Source organism: Martes martes (genome assembly GCF_963455335.1).
Source record: "Martes martes genome assembly, chromosome: 12".
In the NCBI taxonomy this organism is placed as follows: domain Eukaryota; kingdom Metazoa; phylum Chordata; class Mammalia; order Carnivora; family Mustelidae; genus Martes; species Martes martes.
The window spans coordinates 53,705,208-53,727,668 of record NC_137900.1 but is presented as its reverse complement, the minus strand read 5'-3'; the positions used below and the strand labels follow the sequence as shown (position 1 = coordinate 53,727,668).

General features: G+C 44.2%; 1 protein-coding gene across 1 annotated transcript in view; it reads left to right on the top strand.

The window, feature by feature from the left end:
- Window positions 1-22,461, top strand: part of MOB3B (MOB kinase activator 3B) — a 196,624-nt gene that overhangs the window by 66,862 nt on the left and 107,301 nt on the right. Inside the window, exon 2 of the mRNA XM_080820804.1 lies at window positions 6,816-7,438. Within this exon, the coding sequence (XP_080676930.1) occupies window positions 7,021-7,438 (418 nt within the window). The 5' untranslated portion in view covers window positions 6,816-7,020. The remainder of the gene's footprint in view (window positions 1-6,815; window positions 7,439-22,461) is intronic.

Genomic DNA, 22,461 nt, shown 5'->3' with positions numbered 1-22,461 from the left:
GCTCCTGGGACCCCAGCACTGAAAATGACATGGAACACCCCACATGTGGGGCACTTCTGGGGCATTTCCCTTAGCGTCCTGGGGTGAATTGCCCAGTTGGCTGATCCTGCCAGAAGGAGTTCTCCATCCCATAGATGAGATATTGAACTTCTTTCCCCCAACTTGTATCAGCTTTGGTTTTTCTCCTTCTGTCCTGCCCATTGTACTACCAACTGTAGTACTGTCCTGTACTACCAACATCTCTTTAGAGGTGGTCACAGCTAGAGAAGATGGATCTCTCAAGGGCGAATGGGAAAATTGCTTCATTTCTTCCTCATCCTGGCAATTTGAATTTGAATTTGAATTTTCAACTAATAAGGCAGAAGACATCAATAGGAAAAGAAAAATAAGAACTTTCCCTGCCAGGGTTGCCTAGTTACCTTGTCAACATTCCCTTGCAGCCCAGCCGAATTCTCTCTGCATATTTTTATAGTGCACATGTTTTATTGCTATAATTGATCTATTAAGCAGAAAATATGGAGAACACATGGAGCTCCTGTCAATTTTATGCTGTTTATTTGGGTTTCCATTTTTCTCTTTCCACAAGACTTCACTCTTCATTGTCCTTTTCATTCCCAACTGGAGTAATCCTGTGAAGAAATCACATCACTAGCCATGTTGATGCATTTCACTTTGTAGCTTATAAAGCAAAAGCCAATACACCAACCTCAAACCAGACAGCAGACTGTGGACTTTTCAAAGGCAGACACCCAAGTTTTCGTTAGCTCTGTGTCTGTGGTGCCTAGCCTTGAGTCTGGCACATTAAAGGTCTTTAGTAGATATCCACTGATTGAGTGAGCAGTTGGCTTCAGAATTTTATTGAGAACCGGCATCATACTGGATACTATTCATAACATAAAAACAAAACTTATGACTTGTTCCTTCATTTCGGAGACTGGACAAGGACAGAGAATAACAACTGTGTTGTTGCTAACGTTACATTAACATCAGCCAAAGAAGCTTTCCTGCACGAGGCTGCAGCCCTATTAGCGGCGTCCACGTTCTGTCTGGCATTTATGGAGAGCTATTCACTGGCTGCCTCCTGGGTTCTGGGCACTGTGCTCTCCAAATCAGTCCAGTTCAATAGATCTGGTCATGGACACCGTCTGTCAAGGCATTTGTATTCAAAACAGTGAGTTTCCCCTCATTCTTCTTACACACACACACACACACACACACACACACAACTGAAGACGATGTTTATGAAGCAAACTGTTGACAAAACAACAAATGGGAATTTATGTTGTCATCCCTTTGCCCAGCCAGTCAGGCCGCCCTCCAACTCTGTGCTCCTTAAAGTGTATACTTCTGAGATTTTGTTAAAGTGCAGACTTAGATCTGCTAGGTCTGGGGCGAGGCGTGAGTGCATGCATTTCTAACAAGCTCTCTTAGTGACCCATAGTGTCCTCCAAGGACAGTAGATGGGACATCACCAGGGAGTTTGTTAGAAATGCAGATGCTTAGACCTCACCCCAGACCTACTGGATCTGAACCTGCATTTTAACAAGATCCCAGCTTCACATCGGAGAAGCACTGCTCTAACCCTTTAATAAGCGCAGTGTATAAATTATGGGCAGGGGTCCTGATGGGGCTGAGTTGGTCAGTAAGGCCAGGTGGGTTTCCCGTTCCCTTGTTCATTTCAGAATTCGTCTGGGTATCTTCCCTAATACAGCATTTGACAGTCAAATAAAGACATAGGTGCCTTTTGGTTCAGCTATTCAGTGGTGTGATGAAATTGTGATTATCCATTCTGGATTGCCGATGTCTTTAAACATGGGAGCCCAACCACCAATCTATCCCATCGCCAGAGAACTTTATTCTAGGTGAAAAAGTTTGAGCAGAAGACACATCCTCGTGTTTGAGCATGTCAGAATGGTGAATGCAAGCACTAGAGAAGACCCAGAGTTTGTTTCCTTATCTGTAAAATAGAGATAAAAAAAATACCACCTGTTCTAGCTTCCTTTCTAGTCTTGTTGTGAGGAGCTTTGAAAACAAAAATGTTCATGAGATTTTAAAGCAGTGTTAGTGAGAAAAAAAAATCACGTTTGTTTCAGTGCCAAAGAGTTCTGGGTTCAAAATTTAGCTTTACCATCTACCAGTTTTGTGATTTCTGCCAAATTATTTAATCTACTTCAGCCTCAGTTTCTTTCTATGCTAAGTGGTCATAGAAACATCCACCATAGGGGCGCCTGGGTGGCTCAGTGGGTTAAACCCTCTGCCTTCAGCTCAGGTCATGATCCCAGGGTCCTGGGATTGAGCCCCGAATCGGGCTCGCTCTCTGCTTGGCAGGGAGCCTGCTTCCCTTCCTCTCTCTCTGCCTGCCTCTCTGCCTACTTGTGATCGCTCTGTCAAATAAATAAATAAAATCTTAAAAAAAAAAAAAAAAAGAAACATCCACCATACAAGACTGCAGTGGAGATTAAAATGGTAATAATATATGTAAACGATCTGGTGCATGGTAGAGTTTAATAAATGGTACACAGTAGTGGCACATTAAGGGACATGATTGAGAAATAAAACCTGTAAAGATTATTTTTCCCCCCTCCAGTAAGCCTTTTACGTTGAGGCAAAAAGGAGGCTTGACTTTCAAGCTGGTTAAAGTCTTGAATAAGTGCCCAGCCAGTTCAAGAGACTGATAGCTTTAAGTGTCTCTGGAAGAAAAATCTCTAAACTTCCTATGAGGTTTTACTATTTACTGAAGTGTTTGTGAGTACCAGCCACTGCCGGGCTCCGTGACAAGGAGTCGCTGTGATTATTCTGTGTCATTCATGCCCTGTCCTCAGAGGTGCTAGCGGGTCTTTCTAGGGTGTGCATAGGAGCCTGCCGGTGTATGGAGGAAGGTTTCAGCTTGGTGTCCATGCAGGCAGATCCCCCAGGCCCCAGGGAGACAGCCTAGCAAGTGATAGAGAGGGTCATGTAAGGCAATGAAAGAAGGTTGTTCTGAGGACCATGGTAACTGATGGCCCCCTCATTGTCGGAATAGCAGAACAGCAAGTCTTACTTGCTGGAGACAAGAAGGGGCGGCTGGTGGGTGGTTGCTGCTTTTCTGTCAGCAATTAAGCCTTTGTGATACAGAGGGACTATTGTTTTGTTTTGTTTTGTTTTTTAAAGATTTTATTTATTTATTTGAGAGAGAGAGGGTGGGGGAGCCACAGGCAGAGGGAGATGGAGAATCAGACTCCCTGCTGAGCAAGGAGCCTGGCGTGGAACTTGATCCCAGGACCCCTGAGATCACAACCTGAGCCGAAGGCAGACGCTTAACCGACTGAGCCACCCAGGTGTCCTGAAGTTGGGTTTTTAAAAAAGATTTAATTAATTAATTTATTTGAGAGAACGAGAGAGAGAGAGAGAGAGAGTATGTGTGTGTGCGCGCGCATGCGTGCGCGCGCACGCAAGGGGAGGGGCAGAGGAGGAGGGAGAGACAGAATCCTGAGCAGCCTCTGTGCTGAGTGTAGCGCCAAGTCAGGCTCCATCTCGCGACCCCTGACTCCATGACCTGAGGTTTCACTGACTGGGCTACCCAGGTACCTCACTGTTGGGTATTTTAAAGGAAAAAAAAAAAAAAAAAACAAACCCTCACCATCCCTTCTCTATCTTCCCAACCTCTAGCTCGTATTTTTTGGAAAAGCACTTTTAGGGCCCTCAGTTTTCTCAAACATCTTTCCAGGCCGACGAAGCCTTTGGGAAGGTATTTCTTTCAGGGAAAGATTGCCTCTTTCTTTTCCTGGGGTTTGCAGAGTTTGCATGGTGATTTCCTTCGTGGTGATAGTTTGAAGCACCCCAGCAGTGTGATTTCACAGACGATCTCAGGCAGAGAGTGCCACGGAACCTGCTTTTCCACGTGGATCTCTTTGGGGGGGGTGTTTGTGCTCAATGCCGTATGAGGAGGAGGAGGAAAACCCCACCTGGTCACTGTGGCATTTCAGTGGAAAGAAAGCTAATAGGAAGAGAGAGAGATAAGAGGGAGGCAGTGAGCAGACAGGGGCTGCGGAGGGTGGCCCGAGGAGGCAGGCACCTGAATGATCAGCAGTTCTGAGCACAGAGCAGCCTGTGAGAGGGAGTACACGTCTCATGTGTCTTATGCTTTTACCTGAATAACGTAAGGTTGAATGCGTCGCCAAGCCATGTTTGAGTGTGGAATAGCAGAACCCCATCTGAGTAGGGGCAAATGCAACACAGTGGGATCCATGCCCCAAATTCTTTGGAGCAGATTCCGTCATGGGCTCTTCTGAATCTGGCCACAGCTGGCGGTCCATTGTGCTAGGACTTGCTTGAGGGGTGGTTCAGTTATCTGCTCTCTGTTTCCAAGCCACAGGACACCATCTTTGCATCCAGCCAGTCAATACTTGCGGTCTTTAGGGAATTTGTGGATGGAAGGTCTGGGCAAAGGGGCTTCAGGAACCAGTAAGAAAGAAAGGTTGAAGGACATCACTTTTTAGAATATAAGGCTGTGTGCAAAGAACATTTACTAGGAGTTAAACAGAACTTGATTTTGATCCTAACTATGCCCTATGGAACATTGGGCATAATTAGCTATGGAACATTGTTAGGCAAGTAACTTTATCTCTTAGAGATCCAGGGATAGGGACAACTACTACAAATCTACTATAAACCACATTAGGATTTTGTAAGGTCAAATGAGGTAATAAAGAGAGCATGGAAGACCAAAGCTACACTTTCCAAAATGGTAGCCATTAGCTGCATGTGGCTATTTGAATTTCAATTTGTTCAAGTTCGATAACGTGAGAAATTCATTTCCTCAGCCACACTAGCCACATTTCATGTGCTCGCTAGCCACATATGGCTAGTGGGTACCATATTGGACAGCAAAGATATAGAACATTTGCATTATCACAGAAAGTTTTGTTGTACACCCAAGCCTCAGAACTCTAGGGTGTGACAGCAAAGACGAAAAGGATGAAATATTATAGGGGTGATAAATGCTGTCAGAGTTAAGGATTCTTGGAAAGAAAGAAAAACCCTCTGAAGTCAGCTGAAGTAAAACAAGAGATTAATTTTTTTAAAGATTTTATTTTTTTATTTGAGAGAGAGTACTAGAGAGAATGAGCATGCACAAGTATTCCATGGTTTGGGGAAGAAGGAGGCTCCCCGCTGAGCAGGGAGCCTGATGTGGGGCTCAAGCCCAGGACCCTGGGATCGTGACCTCAGCCGAGGGCAGATGGCTTAACCAACTGAACCACCCAGGTGACTGAGCCACCCAAGAATTTATCTGACTAATTCAGGGAAAACCTATGGATCTCAAGGGCTGGAATCACAGCTAGACTTCAAAAGTAACTGGAACTAATTCCTAGAAGATTATGAGGAACTCACAAAGCCACTCTCCTCACTGTTTCTCTGTCTCTTGTCTTTTTCTCCTTATAGCCACTTATGCTATAGCCTATAGCCACTGTTTCTCTGCATGTCAGTGACATTTTCCTTCTCCTCTCTCCCCTTCCTTCTCTTCCCGCACCCTTATTCTCCTTCCTTCCTGGTTCTTCTCTCCTTCTTCCGCTGTCTGCACAGCAACTTTCTTCACTGCACTGCATGTGGTCCAGATAGGGTTCAGCCAGGCCCAGTTTTCATTGTTTCTCAGGAACAATGTCTGAAAAAGTCTGGGCCCTGATCCCAAATTCCAAAGAGAGATATTCTTTTTTTAAAATTAACATATAGTGTATTATTTGTTTCAGGGGTACAGATCTGTGATTCATCAGTCTTACACAATTCCCAGCACTCACCACAGCACATACCCTCCCCAATGTCCATCACCCAGCCCCTCCATCCCTTCCACCCTCCTCCCCTCCAGAACCCTCAGTTTGTTTCCTGAGATTAAGAGTCTCTTGTAGTTTGTCTCCCTCTCTGGTTTCATCTTGTTTCATTTTTCCCTCACGTCCCTATGATCCTCTGTCTTGTTTCTCAAATTCCTTGTAACAGTGAGATCATATAATTGTCTTTCTCTGATTGACTTATTTCGCTTAGCATAATACCCTCTAGTTCCATCCACGTCATTGCAAATGTCAAGACTTTGAGGGGTTTTTTGATGGCTGCATAGTATTCCATTGTGTGTTATATATATCACATCTTCTTTATCCATTCATCTGTTGATGGACATCTAGGTTCTTTCCATGGTTTGGCTATTGTGGACATTGCTGCTATAAACATTCAGGTGCACGTGGCCCTTCAGATCACTACATTTGTATCTTTAGGGTAAATACCCAGTAGTGTGATTGCTGGGTTGTAGTGCAGCTCTATTTTCAACTTTTTGAGGAACCTCCATATTGTTTACCAGAGTGGCTAAGCCAGCTTGCATTCCCACCAACAGTATAGGAGGATTTCCCTTTCCCAGGAGAAATATTCTTATTAGCCAGCTTGGTGTGATAGCCACCCCTGCTCCATTCAGTTATGTTTAAGAGCATGGCATGGTGATCCTGTGCTTACTCAACAAAGGCATAGTGGGGAGTGGGGCAGATGCTCTAAAAAGGTGCATATGTGAGATGGGGCTGGGCCCTTGACTAATGTGTTCATGTTAATATCTTGGAGAATCCATTAGCCTATGACCACAGAGGAAGAGTTGCGAGAGATTTGGTCAAGGCCATGAAGAAAAAGAGTTATTTGTGTGGTTTGAATCACCATTACACATGTTCGGGGGTCTGGCATGTCCTCAGTATCTTTATACCTGGGTGGAAGTAGGTACTCGCAGAAGCAAGGTGGAAATCAGATCTCAGCATTTGTCATTTCTTACATGCAGACTGGATGCTAATAAGACCCTTTCTCTACAGCCTTTAGGAAGAAACATGAGGTTCTCTTGGAGACTATTCAAGAGGAAGATGGAGGGGGCCGCCTAAAAGAGATTAAAAGCTGCAGACCGCAAGCCTGGGGCCAGAGGGCTGGCAGTGGAAAACCCTGCTGGGTTGTGACCTCTCCCTGAAAAGTTCTAGGTGCCTTTTTGCTTCCTGCAAAAAAAAGGAAGAGAAGGAGAAGACCATGTCCATAGCCTTGAAGCAGGTGTTCAACAAGGACAAGACCTTCCGGCCCAAGAGGAAATTTGAACCTGGCACACAGAGATTTGAGCTCCACAAACGGGCTCAGGCGTCCCTTAACTCCGGCGTGGATCTGAAGGCAGCTGTGCAGCTGCCCAGTGGGGAGGACCAGAACGACTGGGTGGCGGTGCACGTGGTGGACTTCTTCAATCGGATCAACCTCATTTATGGCACCATCTGCGAGTTCTGCACTGAGCAGACCTGCCCTGTGATGTCAGGGGGCCCCAAATATGAGTATCGGTGGCAGGATGACCTCAAGTACAAGAAGCCAACTGCCCTCCCAGCTCCTCAGTACATGAACCTTCTTATGGATTGGATTGAGGTCCAGATCAACAATGAGGACATATTTCCAACCTGTGTGGGTAAGTCTGTGACCAGCTTCTTGCATATTTTGGTGCATCCCACCCAAGCTCAGAAAGTTTGCAGAGGCTTCTTCTAGGACTGTCTTTGAATGCTGGGTAACACCATGTCGATGTTTCCTTGAATTCCACCATATCTGCAGTGTCTTTTTCCATATCCAAGAACCTCCTTGAAATTAAAAAAAAAATTAGTGGACTATTTATATTTATTTTGTGGACCTCAGTGGTACACATACCACATGCTAGGGAACATTGTCTTGGTGAAATGTTAGATTTGATCTTGCTGGTTTTCTTAGGACTAGACCCTAAACCCACCTAGTTATCCTCATAGAATTTTAATATTTTGGCTAACTAACTAGTTAAAGTTACATTAACTCTGGTGCATTTATTGGTATTCATCTCTCAGGTCGGAGAATCCCAGTGTGAGAATCTGCGGGCTTGTTTGGGGATCAAGCAAACAGGGGTTGGTTTTCCAGGGAAATAGAGGTCCTCGCATTCTGTTCTGCCCACTCTTAATCATTTGTTATTAATTCCAGGCTGTACTGTTAACTGTAGACACTTGTGTAAGCTGCTACACCCACTAGGACACTTGAGATGCAAATGCTTTCATTTGCTTGGTGCTCTGAGCCATAAAACTCTTCAAGGAGGAGGACCAAAGTTTCTTTCCCTTTTATATTTCTTTATGCTGCTGCTAATTCGATTTGTCTATGCACTGACAGGCTGAATTTAAAATTCAGGTTTGTTTGTTTTTGTTTCTTAGGCCCAAGATTCAGTAGGAATGAGCAATCTCCTACTTCTACTTGTGTGTTTCCAGGCTCTAACACGGTACCCTGGAACCTTTGTAGGCAATCAGGAAATATCTGTGGAATGACTGAGAAAATACTTGTGCTGTTGGACAGTAGTATTAAAAAGCTCTGAGATGGTTTGGGATATAAAAGAGGCATTTGGAACACATTGCTGAAATCCCCTCTAGATGGGATGTATGTGTCCCCATGTGGCGTATGGGAAGTTGAGGTGGGGGGTATGGAAGTAATTAAGCTAATACCAGGGGGAAAGAAGCATATGCATTGATTAGGGCAGTATGGACATCTTGAAATATTCAGCACACAGACCGATTTGCTCAGAATCACTGTGCTGTCTTGACTTGTCCAACTCCCTCATGTTCCTGCTCTTTGCTGTTCCTTGCTAAAGGAGGTGGCGTATGGGGTTGTACAAACTCCCTTGGCTCACCAACACAGAAGGAAGAAGGCAGGGTTCCAGAACTCCCCCAACCATATAATAGGCACCTCAGGGGGGATGGGAAGCTCTTAGGTTCCTATCTTTTTATACTTTCATTGACTGTCTGAGGCTTCTTTTGTTGCTAGGAGGAATTTCCCCAACTGCCAGTGCTCTGTGCTGAACATGTGATAGCCATAAAGATAAATAAATGCGGGCAAGGATATGTCCTCTTTGTCTTTCCCCTTCTGTTTCTGCTCCTTGATGCTTTGAACTCTGGGCACTTCTACTGTCTCTGGCAGCTGTGGTTACCACATAGAGTTGGTGATCAGAAATAACATCGCAGAGCCATGGTGTGTTACTTGAGAGTAAGGAAGCTTCTGGCAGTCTGCTTGGAAACTAGGACATCATAGATGGCTTTAGACTTTACTAGGAGGAAATCAGCAGATGCCGCCATATCCCCCCCGAGTCATTGATGTTGCTGTCTTTTTCCAGACATTTCCTTAGCCATTCAGTGGGCTTACAGAACATACCCACCTGGTCAGAATCCTCTGTTTCAGCTATGCCCAACCTTTGCTCCATAGTACATAGTTCTAAGAGATCTAAATAGGGGCATCGTGATTTTTTTTTTTTTTTCATGCTTGGGAAATAAGTTGGAAAGTGCTGAGTGAAAACAGTTTCTTTACTGCAGGACTTTTAATGTGCTAATGTACATTATAAATCTCCGAGAAAGGAATATTTTGTTTAGTATGTAGTATTTCCTAATTTGAACCAGTACTTTTTTTTTTTTTTTTAATGAAGCACCATTAGCATCTTTGGGGAAGTGTTAATCTATGTAAGTTAGAGTTGTCAAACACTTATTTGTATCAGAATTGCATGGGCCTTCTGTTCAAAATGCAAATTATTTGTCCCTCCCCCTTAACAACCAAATCAGAATCTCTTAGATGAGACCTAAGAATCTATACTTGTAATAAGCACCTGCCACTCTTTTGTTTATTTTAACTTTCCAGAATGCTTTTCATTCCCCCAGAAACAGTCTTGTTTCTTACCTCTCTGGTTTTATCCATTTTGTTTCTCCTTCTAGAATCCCCCGTCTTCTCTAGTGAATTTTCCTGCATCCTTTATACCATGTCCTCTGTGAAGGCTTTCGCCCATGAGAATATAAAGCCCCTTAAGGTGATGGAATGTATTTTATTCATTTGAATATTCCAGTACTAAGTCCAGTCTCACTGCCTTATAAGTTATTAAATGGATGAATAGACAGATCGATGGATGGAAGGATGAAGGAAAAAATAATCTTTATAAAGTCCCACCATGTCTGTAGTGCTGATGATCGAAAGTTAAATAGAACCTCTGAATCCCTTCATCACCATCCTCAGTATGTTCTGCAGTTTGCCTTCATAGAGTTTAATTTTCTCTGTTTAATTTTCCAGCGTGAAATGTTAGGGGTCAGTAAAAACCACCACCCTCCACCATTGCCCTAAAGGTCTTCATCAGCATCCTGCTCACCTCTGTCATTTGCCTTTGGATTATATTGTTGCCATCTTTTGAAAAAAACTTATCTTTGGGAGCCACTTTCTCTGTTAGAATTCATTTCCTCTTCTTCTTCCTCCCCCTGATTCCAGCCTACTTTTCTCTCTCTCTCTCTCTTTTTTTTTTCTTTGATCTTTGTTCTGCCGTGAGTCATTATCATGGAAATGATCAAGATGTCTGTCAGGATAAAGGAAAAGAAGAATTCTCTGCAAACAGCAGATCCCCGGTGGATGAGAAATGGGGAGTTCTGCTTAGCATTAGGGCTTTGAATCCCAGGCATATTTCTGTGTTCTTGCCTGGGCATTGAGAGGAGTTCAGACTTCACCTCCTCCCCACTGTGATCCAAGGAAATGGGACCGGAAAATACTGACAGATGTGAAGGTTTCACCCTCGGTTAGGTATGAAAGCATATAAACAGCTGTTGATCTCTGCCATTGAAACACAGGGGGAAAGAAAAGCTTTCATCTGTTCCTGGATCCTAGTTTAACTAGGATGCCCGTACTATTTTGAAGTCCAGTGTTCTCAGTTGGGAGCATACCAAACAGATGTGGCTCCCTTGTGAACCACAGTCTCCTCCACTCCCCCTTGATCCCCTTAAGCTTCCTTTGTGAGAAAGTCAACAGATGTCCCTGTGACAGCTTCTAAAACCTCCTTCAGTTCAGAAGCAGAGGCCACCTCCTCTTGCATTGTATCTCCTCAACCACTTTTAGAGATAACAGCAGGAAAATAGCTACATGGTTCTTTATTCTATGGCCTGTCTAGTTAACAATAATTTTTATGTTCTAGCCCTCAGCTTCTCTGGTTTTCTGTTATATAATAGGACGTCATATCTTAGTTCTAACACTAAGAAAAAAATGAGTGGAAAACTTAGAGCTCCTCCAACTCATGTTTTTAAAAAGTCTCTGAACAGGAGGAATAAGAACATTTAAAAATTAATTACATGATCTCACCTACCTTTATGGTTTTAGAATAGTTGGGTGTCATGCAAGGAGAGAGCAGGGAAGGAAAGCAAGAAAGGTGGTGGGGGTGCGGGACTCATGTCTGTTGGGCTTGCTAAGTGCCACTGTTAATCTTTCTTAATTCTTGCAACAACTCAGTTAATTAAAATTCCATTTTACCAGTGAGGATGCTGACATTTAAACAAGCTTAGGGGGTTTCCCAAGGTCGTACAGCTAGTAAGTCACTTAGAAGTCAGAGTTCGGGTTCAAGAGTAGCAAAAAATCCATGCCCTTATCTCCCACTACCATTCATAGCATGAATCATTATTTGCAAATTTTCCTTCACATGGCTAAAGATTTCTCAATCAGTGGTTCTAGGAGGTTGTCTAGGATGGAGAAAATGTTACAAAACCTGACTTTGTTAATAACTTTTAAGGAAGTGATTCTTTTTTAGTTTTTGTTTTGTTTTTGTTTGCTTCTGTTAAAAAAAATCACCTACAAAATGCCTGAAGTGTATGTCCAGGCACTGGAAGTGTTTCCGTGTTCCATTCTGAGATCGGAGAAGGGGTGACTTAGCCTCTTGAAAACACTTTGTGAGCCCATAATGACCTATTACTACGGTTCATTGATTCTTTCATTTAATAAATGCTTGAAAAGCTCCTGCTCTGAAGCAGGCCCTGTTTTAGGCACTGAGAGAGCAAAGCAGAGTTCAGGTCCTTGAGCAACTTCCATAATGTCCAGAATGTCAAGTTGCTCTGTAGGTTTTCCCAAAATGGGTAGTTTGTTCAGTGATCAAGTGCATTGTGGAAATAGTTGCATCCCTTTGGCTACCTTTCTCATGAGGCTATAGCTGAGTTTCATCCTCTCTCAAAATATTGTGGCAGGAAACATGAGACTGTAAAACTGTCTGTGGGGAGAGCTCTTCAGACATGAGGTGTCAGGGAACTGGGTTTATAATTAGCCTTTAAATTTTATTTTTTTTTCACTTTTTTTTATTATGTTCAGTTAGCCACTGTATAGTACATCATTTTTGTTTTTGTTTTTGTTTTTTAAGATTTTATTTATTTGACAGAGGGAGAGATCACAAGTAGGCAGAGAGCAGGCGGGGGGTGGGGTGGGGAGCAGGCTCCCTGCTGAGCAGAGAGCCCCATGTGGGGCTCAATCGCAGGACCCTGAGATCATGACCTAAGCCGAAGGCAGAGGCTTAACCCACTGAGCCACCCAGGCACCCCACATCATTAGTTTTTGATGTAGTGTTCAGTGATTTGTTAGTTGCATATAACACCCAGTACTCATCACATCACGTGCCCTCCTTAATGCCCATCACCTGGCGACCCCATTCCCCCACGCGTCTCCCCTCTAAAACCTTCTGTTTGTTTCCGGGAGTCCATTGTCTATCATGGTTCGTGTCCCTCTCCAATTTCTCCCCCTTCGGTTTTCCCTCCCTCCCCCTGTGGTTCTCTGTGCTATTCCTTCTCTTCCACATATGAGTGAAACCATATGATAATGGTGGTTCTCTGCTTGACTTATTTGACTTAGCACAGTCCCCTCTGGTTCCATCCATGTCGCTGCAAATGGTAGATATTCATTCTTTCTGATGGCTGAGTAATATTCTTTGTTATGAACCACATCTTTTTTAGCCATTCATCTGTTGAAGGGGCTCTTGGCTCCTTCCACAGTTTTAGCCTTTAAATTTAAACTTATTTTTTTTTATTGTAGGTCTTCCTCATTTTTTGGTTTTGATATAAATCTGTGTGACACTGGTAAGACAGCATGTACATCAGCAAAATGTATTTACCTGTGGTCAGGCTAACATTGGCCTTGCAGATGGAGACCTGAATTGATTCAAGGAGCTCTGCCCTCACAGGGTCTTCTGTGATGTTGGTAAAAGCACAACTGAGAACTGTAATTCGATCTCACAGGACTGTTGTAAGGAATAAAGGAGGCCCTGAGAGTAGAAACACCCAGCCCTGAGCCCTGATCACCTCTAAGTGGTGCTGAGAAACAAATGAGCTTATTGCTTTTCTCTCTCTGCATACTCTTCTGCATAACTATCAACGCAAACTCATGGTGACCACCGGCAATTTCTGAACAGTATCCCTAGAACAATAAAATGCATTGTAAAAGACTCAATAAGGTTTTTAAAAGTTAGCAGTCTTCATTGCTGAATTACTCTGTCTTGGGGTTGTAATCTCTCCATAGGTTGTCATCTCTCAAAGACTTTGGGAAATTTCAATGTTTTTTTTAAGGAGCTAGAGCAAATCTTGGTTTGGGGGATGAACACCTAACTATTTAGGGAGAAAGCCATTTGGTGGGGTCTTCTCACTTGGTTTTCAGAAGATTGAGTCCTGAACCTGCCGATGTCCAGTGTTAAAGCAGCCAGCCTCAGTAGAGGGTGGGTACAGATTGGTGGAGAAGATGGGAGATAGCCCACCAGTCACATCTGGGACAAACTACTCAGTGAAATCAATGTTGGGCAAGGTTACCTCGATTTGATCCCTCAAGAGGATGGGGAAAGTATTTTCAGGCAGCTTAGGGCCAGGAATGGAGCTCCCAAGATAGCCTTGTGAGCTAGCAAGTTTTCCCAAAGCTTTTGAAAACACGATTTGCCTTTGGGATCTAAGAGACTGTTAGGCTTTCTAAGAATTTTCTGGTTGGGAGGGCCTAATAATAAAGCTGCCGTCTTCTGGATAGGTACTACCCTAAATACTTTACCTGTATTATGTCATTTAAAATGTAAAACAGTCCCTCTAAGGCACATAGTATGATTTCAGTTTCACAGATGAAAAAGATTAAGGAACTTGGCCAGGGTTACACAGGCAGGGTTGGGATTCAGACCCAAGGTGGCCCAACTCCACAGCCATGGTCTCAACTACTCGGACAACCCGTGTCTGTGATAGTCTTATCCCAGAATAAACACCATCCTTGATTTACCTCTGCCTGTTCCATCAGATGTTAAATCATCTCTGGGAAGAGCCCTAAGACAAACCCAACAATCACAGCGAGGGGTATGAAAATAGACAGGACCCTGCATCTGATAGAAATTATACTGGGTCCTTATGATGGGAACTCCAAGGTTCTGCCTTTTTTTTTTTTTTTTGAAGATTTTATTTATTTATTTGAGAGAAATCTCAAGAGAGAGAGCATGAGCAGGAGAAGGATCAGTGGGAGAGGAACAAGCAGACTCTGCGTTGAGCATGAAGCCTGAGGTTGGGCTTGTTCCTAGGACCCTGAGATCATGACCGGAGCTGAAATCAAGAGTTGGACACTTAACCAACTGGGCCACCCAAGTGGCCCTGGTCCTGCTCTTTTTAAGAACTTGCCTCCTCTGGGATGCCGGGGGCCCAAGTTGTTCAGTTGTAAATTCATAGAAAACATGCAGATACAGCTGAATCCACTCCTCCACACCCCCACTGGCTACTGGAGAATTGACGGTCTATTGTGGATGGTCACAATTCCCTGCCTTGTTAACCCAGTACTGCAGTGACTTGGTGGCTCTGTTAATGAGGACAGTGTTGAATAACCACCCCCACTCAACAGATCCCAAGAGATGCCTCTGAAAAATGGTGAGTGCCTCCCTGTGATAAGAAACAGAGAAGAAGGGAAGTAGATACAGGGAGCTCAGAAGACTTAGAGACTGCCCTGTAAGGGAAGGCTAATTATCTGCTGTCCCAACCTGCACTGAGTTCTCCGTTACCTGTGCTATGTAATTTTAATGGGCCAGATCTCAGGTGACAAGTTGTTACATCTCAGCATCAGTTGGGAAGGCAAAAGGGATATGTGATATTCAGTGGAAAACAGAGATGAAAAACAAAAGCTGTAATGCGGTGGCAGGGGGGCCCTGTTGCTTTAACATGGGTAGTGAGCGTGGCGTCCTTCCTTAGCCAGCAAAGGCTGCGCTGTGGCGGTCACTGCTGCACGGAGAAGCGGGCCGGCTTAGAGCCATGCTGTAGGGATGTGGACGTACATCTGCAAGTACAGCGGGATGGACAAAAGTGACTTAACCAGAACTCTTTCCCGGAATAGAGTATGGAGTTGGAAGGAACAGTGGTCCAAGCCACTTGGAGGTAGAGTGAGACCCATAAGCTTGTACTAGAATTCCCAACTGACCTACAGAGAGCACAGGTTTGTTTATCTGAGCAGGGCTCATCAGCAGAGCCCTGATTGTACAGGCCTTCCCTCTCTGTCCTACTGGCCAGTGCTATGCCTCCCTATAGATAGGGTATACATACTTAAATAATGTCATTTTGAAGGGAGATCCAATTACAGGCCTGCCCTAGAGCTCCATGTTTAGAGAGTGATTCATTTCCTTTAAAATATCGTGTAGGTCTAGGGACATGTATTGTCTGTAAGGCCTCTGCAGACGGGACCTTTCTGTCATTTTAGTTTTAGTAACTCATGCTAAATGCGTCGTCTAAGTAATAATTCTATCCATTTTCCTTCACATAATCTGCTTTTCCATAAAGGCTTCTGGGAAAATGAGCCAGTCTGGAGCGGGAAGTTGGGGGACAACGGTAAAAAGGAACCAGAGCATTTGTGTCTGTCAGATGTGACTTTGAATCCCAGTAATCAGCTTTCACTGGCAAATTTTCAGTCTATCTAAGCTTGTTTCTCCTTCTGTAAAATGCGTGTAACAGTAGCTGCATCACAGGATTGTGGAGGGTATTCAATAAATGCTACGTTTCAGCCCCTCAGCTCAGTGCTGTATAAGCTTTACATGTTCCTTCCCTCAGCATCACACAGTATCATGGTGAAAGAGACACGCCAGGTGAATTGAGGTGAAAAAGGGAAGAACCTCGGATAAAAATCCACTAATATACCACACATTTGACGTTGGAGTTGATCATTCAGGTTCCCATCCTCTTTTGCTACATCGCGTGGAGCCCGTGGAAGAAAAGGTAAACTTGCGTGGGATGAGATTAACCTCGCTTGACCTTGGCTGCCGGGAGCCAGACCAGGTCCATAGGAGGACTACAGACGATGCTTCACAGGCACAGCCGGCGTCACCGGCACCAAGCCCATTCCACCTTCTTGTTTCCGCCCCTGGGTACGGCGCTCGGCAGAACAGTCTGCACTGAGTGGACGCCTGCGGAGCTAACTGCCGCGGGGCAAGTGGAGATTGACTGGCCGATGCCATGTAGTTCCTATTGCTGAACAGACGTCTTCCTAAAAAAACAGGAAGGAGTGGAATTTTGGGTCACTTGGCTCACATTTTCATTTCTTGGACAAAGTTCAATATTTAAAGGAAGCTTGTCGGAGAATCTTTTTGTGATGGGAATACCTCTTTGGTGGTGTGTTTCGTCGACTCTCGGGGCACGCCTCTGGAAGGGAAGGTGTTTGTCTTCATGGAGAGACGAAATGAACTGTTAGCGTTCTCATAGGGAAAGGAGAACCCATTCTTCAAAAGAAGCAATAGGTTTTCGGTGTTTCTCAGCCCAGGATCCCAAGAGTGGAGAACCAGGACAGTTTAAGGGAGGAGCTCCAGCCAAAGGAGCGTTTGTTTTGTTGCTTACCCCCGGAGTCCTGTCATCCGGGAAACTGCCAGCAGTGACAGGCTGAAGTGAGGGAGCCCTGATGCTGGGCATGGCAGCACAGTGGAGCCTCAGCATCCGGGGACGACCGAGTGTCCCTTGTAGGTGACTTCCTTCAACATCACCTTGGTTGCTGGGCCCAGCCAGGGAGTCCTACCGTGCACCCCATAAGGAGCAGTGGGAAGGAAGTTGTCGAATGCTGGGAATTTACCTGCTATGTCCCCTCATCAAATATAAACCATCCATATTTTGCCATCCCAGAGTAGGGAAGAAAAAGCCTATAGCTGAGGACATCTGTCTTCCCATGACTCTGAAGAGAAATGTGAGCAAATATATATTACTGACATATGCCAAGATCCCTAGGAAACTATCTGTGGGCAGGAACTGTGTGTTTTGATGGCTTTATTTCTGTTTTCCAAAAGGACCATAGAACGAATGGCCCATCATCACATCAGTCCAGGTTCAAATCCGTTCCTCGCTTTACGGGCTCTGTGACTTGGCAATCCCTGAACTTCTCTGAGCCTGTTTCCTTGTCTGGAAAATGGGGGGTAGGAATGATGATACCCGCTTAGTAAGGTTATGAACTAATATAAGGTTATGAATTTAGTGTCACAGTGCACATGAAGCTCTTCATGAGTTCCCAGCAGAGAGTTAAGTGCTGAATAAATTTGAGCTTTATTTCCTTCTTGCAGTGATATAAAAAGGGGAGACTTGTGATTTATTGCAGCTTCTAATGCCTGATTACAGAGGAGAATGTCTCTTGCAGCATTCTCTGCACACTTCTTTTCCAACTGAAGTTAAAAATTGAGAAAAGTTATTGACCCTATCATAATTGTAGTAGTGATTTTGGAAAAAAAAATAATTTCCATATCCATTAGAATCCTGATTAAGAATCAAAACTTGAACACCAGCTGGAAGCAGTAGATTCCATTTTTTCGGCAGGGTAGTCAAATTCTAAAGTTTAAAATACAGTAGTAGTTAGGGCACCTGGGTGGCTCTGTCAGTTAAGTGTCTGCCTTCGGCTTGGGTCATGATCCCAGCATCTTGGGATCCAGCCCCGCATCAGACTCCCTGCTCAGCACGGAGCCTGCTTTTCCCTCTCCCTCTGCCTGCTGCTCTGTCTGCTTGTGCTTTCTCTCCATCTCTCTGTCAAATAAAAAATAAAATCTTTAAAAAAATTTAAAATAAAATAAAATACAGTAGTAGTCATATTAACGAACATGTATGACCTATTCTGGGCCAAACACCATGTTTCGTTCTTTCTGGATATTTTTTTCTAATCCTCACAGAAGTTCTGGTTGACCATTGTTATTATCCCTATTTTAAATGAGGAACCTGAGATGACTTTCTCTTCCCAGAGTATGGGCAGAGCCGGAAAGTCAAACTGGGATGGTGTAGAGAGCAGGTAATAACAAAAGGCATGAGCCACTCTGACCCTAGGGTTGGACAAAAGGAGGGGAAAGGATTTCGGGTGCCTGGGAGCCAGGGTACTCAGTAGGAGCTGGGTGTACAGAGCAAGGACCTGGTCCACAGGCCCTAGAGCCAAGAACATGAGTCCAAAGGAGAGAGGGTAAGGAAAAGTCCCTGGGTGTCTGTTATCCTCCTCTTCTCTCCTGCCAGTGCTCCCCCTGGTCTTTGGCATAGAAGCCTGGGGGCTCTGTGTCGGAAAGGGTGAGGAGTGGATCTGAGAACAAATAGTTCAGCAAGTGACTGGCTTATGGAGAAAACAGATAAATAAAAAATAAATGTATGGTATAATTTTAGGCAGTGATAAATTCTGGGAAGACCACTAAAGTTGGAACAGGGATTTGGGATGCTGTAAGATTTGAGATAGATGTAGAATAGTGGTTCTCAATTTTTGCTTTTTTTTTTTTTTTGGTCTCAGAACACTTTCATACTTTTAAAAATTATCAAAGATTCCAAAAGCCCCTTTTGTTTACATGGATTATATTTATTAATAATTACCATATTAGATATTACAAGTAGGAAAGTTTACAAATATCTATTCATTGAAAAAACAATAAACTTATCACATATTAACATGTATAACATTTTTCATGAGAAGTAATGATTTCCCAAAACAAAAAAATAGAGTAAGAAGAGTACCATTGTGTTATTTTTTTTTAAATCTCTTTAATGTCTCTTTAGAAGACAGTTGGACTCACCTACCTGCTTCTGCATTTTGAGGTATTGTGATATGTTGTTTCATTCAAGTCTAGGGTCTAGGGTCAAGTTTAGGGTCACGATAAATAGTTGAAATGTGATGACTTTGTGTAACCCTGACAGGATCCCCATGAAAGAACCCCCAGGGTTCTATACAATGCTTTGAAAACCACTGATACAGATAAACCGATGAGGAGCCCAGTCCTTTGCACCTACTAGGTATTTGACATTTGGGTTGAATGAACACAAATTAAAATTGCATTGAGGGTTTGCTGTCCCTTGTGACAGTGGTGACATCGGGGACATCATGACCATATAAACCAGTTAGGCAACCCTGTTAGGGCCCCATTGATCAGTAGGACATAAACTCTGATATTTATCCAGCAGTGCTGATGGCCTCTGTGTTCATAGTTCTCCCTCTGTGTTCATAGTTAACATCGGCTCTCACTCACAGACTTTTGTTGGACCACCAAAAGAAAGATGCTAATTACTCTCTTGAAAAAAACGAACTCTCTGATTTCTATAGCACTGTGTTCACACCAACCTAACGAGCTACTTCAAACTAGACACTTAATTAGTGGTTCTTGATGTGCATCTAGGCAGCATTTTAATATTTGAATGGAATTTCTATGAAATAATTATTGTACTGCACAATAAAGAGTGGTAGGCCACCACCAGTTACTCACCTTGCAAATGCTATGCAGCAGATAATCAAGTTCAGGGTGGTGTTCTGTCTGAATCAGAGAGGTCATGAATTTCTTCTCACCATCTACTGGCATATAGTCTTACAGAATGGCAGCATTAGCCGGGATCTAAGTAATACTTGTAAGCTGTTATGGGAAAGAAATTGGATTAATGATCTAGGAAGTATTTGCTCTTTTGGATTATTTGTTACCTGCTCTCTCCATCAGCACAGATAATTAAATACGGCATTAACTGAGCCCCATGACCAACGATACCGTGCTGAAGACAACCATTAGTCAGCTTTAGATAGACAAGACCATACTGCTTCCAACCTGCAAGTGGACATAGGAGAAGATTCTGTGGGTAGAATAGTTTTTAAGTGGGGTTTTAAAAAATATCTTATGCTAGGGCTGCGTGGACGGTATAGTCGGTTAAGCATCTGACTCTTGGTTTCAGCTCAGGTCATGATCTCAGGGTCATGAGATTGAGCCCCACATGGGGCTCCACGCTCAGGGCAGAGTCTGCTTGAGATTCTCTTCTTCCTCTCGCTCTGCCCCTCCCCTGCTCTCATGTGCATGCGCTCTCTCGCTCTCTAATATAAATCCATAAATCTTCAGAAAAATATCTTATGCCAAATGAAGTGTGTTTTATTGCTTTGTCAGAGGCACAGCTCACATCTGGCTTTCTGAGTGGATTATATCATTACCTAGCTTTGGTTTCATGCTGTGGCTCTAATAATATGTGTACCGTTTACTGAGCACCTACAATAGGTTAGGTGCTTTACAAAGTTCGCTTGCTTTGAATAACCTTTTTAGAGAGGTATTTTTTGCTTGCTTTCCAAATAAGGAAAGCATCTCAGGGAGGCACGTGGCCACACAGCCTGTTAAGGCTTGCAGCAGTTCTTTTTGACTCCACGGTGTTTTTTCACGGTGATATGCACATTCTAGACATGCGCTTGCATGCCTTTGCATAAACTCACAGACATAAAGATATTCAGAGACTGAGTGGGAGAGGAAAACAATGAAAGGACAATTCGAAGATGCAGAAAGTTTGATTTATCTTTGACACCAAAGCGTGAGGCCCTTCCAGAAGAAATCCTGCCTGGATGAAATAAGGTATCTCAAGCCATAGCCTTGAATGCTGGGATTTTGACACAGGGTCACTTGCATCTTGGGACATTGATGTTGGTGGGACAGAGCGTCCATTATTTAATAAGGTGAGACAGGTGGTTCAGGGGTTTTCATTGTATAGTAAGGGTTGATTGTGTCTGTGTGTGTGTGTGTGTGTGTGTGTGTGTGTCTGTAATGATTAAAAGTCTCACTGGTTAGGAAGAGGGGGGGGGAAAAATAAAAGAATATAAGCATATGCTAGCTTGCTGCATTCAGTGCCCTGTGGTTTCATGCCAAATCACTGAGCAGACCAACATAGTACAGTCTTCAATTTTCAGGACCATGTGTACAACCCCCGTGCCTCCCCTTTTTTGCTCCGTGGTTGGTTAACCCTATTTCCTCTGCTGTAATGCTAGAAGACCTAGGTCATGAGGTTGCTATGAGGTCTTAGGATAACACACAGGTTTGGCACATAGAAAACGGACAATAAATATCAACTACTGTGGTTCCCAATAATATTGTGGATACTGTATCTCTGCAAAGTCATTGCTGGGTCTCTCTCCCATAGGAGAAGCTGCACATCCCAATTCATGATAGAGGCTCCCAGAAATAAAAACCCTAGAGGCCGCAAGCCCCCCAATAGCCAGGGTCAGAGGCAGGTTGCTGGACCTCCCGCAGAGGTGGACTGTTCAGCCGTGGTTTCTCAGTCACCCCTTAGTGAACACCTCGGGGACCGTGAATTTTTTTTAGCCCAAAAACATCTTGACTGTTAGGACAGCACTGGAATCTGGCTGCCTTTATCAGTCTGTGATGATTCATGGGGCTGACTGGCTGTGCTGTTCTTCCAGGTGGCCCAGGTGTGTTGTTCACCCTCCCCCACCCCCGCCTCAGCTCCCCGGCCTCCCCTCTGACAAAGTGAGGTCCATGGAGGCACTCTGTCAGCTCCGGAAAAAGACAACCAAAAGCAGGGCTCATGTGTTTCAGATGCAGTAGTGTAGCCTTTTCCAAGACGGGTTGAAAGGGGATGCTGTCAAAGTGAACCTTTTAAAACATCTAATAAATCTCTAAGGATAAGTTTCTGGGAAAAGCTAGGTTTCAGAACTAGGTTCAGAGCTATTAATTCAGCAGCTACTTATTAAGCCCTCCACATTCCAAGTACTGTATTCATCCGTGGGACACAAAGACTGGTCTACCTGGTCCTTGTGGCTGCCTCTCAGGGGCTCCTCCACACCCCTGAAAGCCCTCTGTTCCCATCATTGGAGCATTTAACCCACTAGAGACTCTGACTTTCTTCCCAGGTTTTAGTAGCAGGCTGGTCTCTCCTAACCTCATTTATTAGGCCAGCTCCTCGTCCCACATTCCAAGACCAGGAAGTGAATTCTTGCTTGGAGCTCTGCCTGGTACCCTAGTCACTTAGGACTGGCATCCCCCCTTGTCTGCCCAGTTGTGCCCATATTGGAGTCACTTATGGTATCCAGACTAATAACAGGGTCCATACTACTGGATGCCAGCCCCTTCCATGCTGACCACTGGCCAGCTCAGTTCCTCTGCCAGCCCCCTGTCCTCTTGAGTTTGCCCCAAGCATCTGCCTCATCCTCATGGGTTTGTCAGGGGTCCTAAACCTTCTGCCACTGACGAGGGCCTCCTACCACCAACTTAGTAGAAGCTCGGGAGCCATTCACAACCTCAGGCTGGGCACCGTGCTTTGAGCAGGGAGCAAGTGAGGGCTCCCAGGCTGGGCAGGAATGGGGCTCTGAGTCAAGGTCCCCTGTAGCTGATCGTGCCCTGACTTGACTGCTCAGGCTTTTTCTAAGGTTAATGCTCTGCTCCTCTGGCCAGACTGAAGTGTGGTC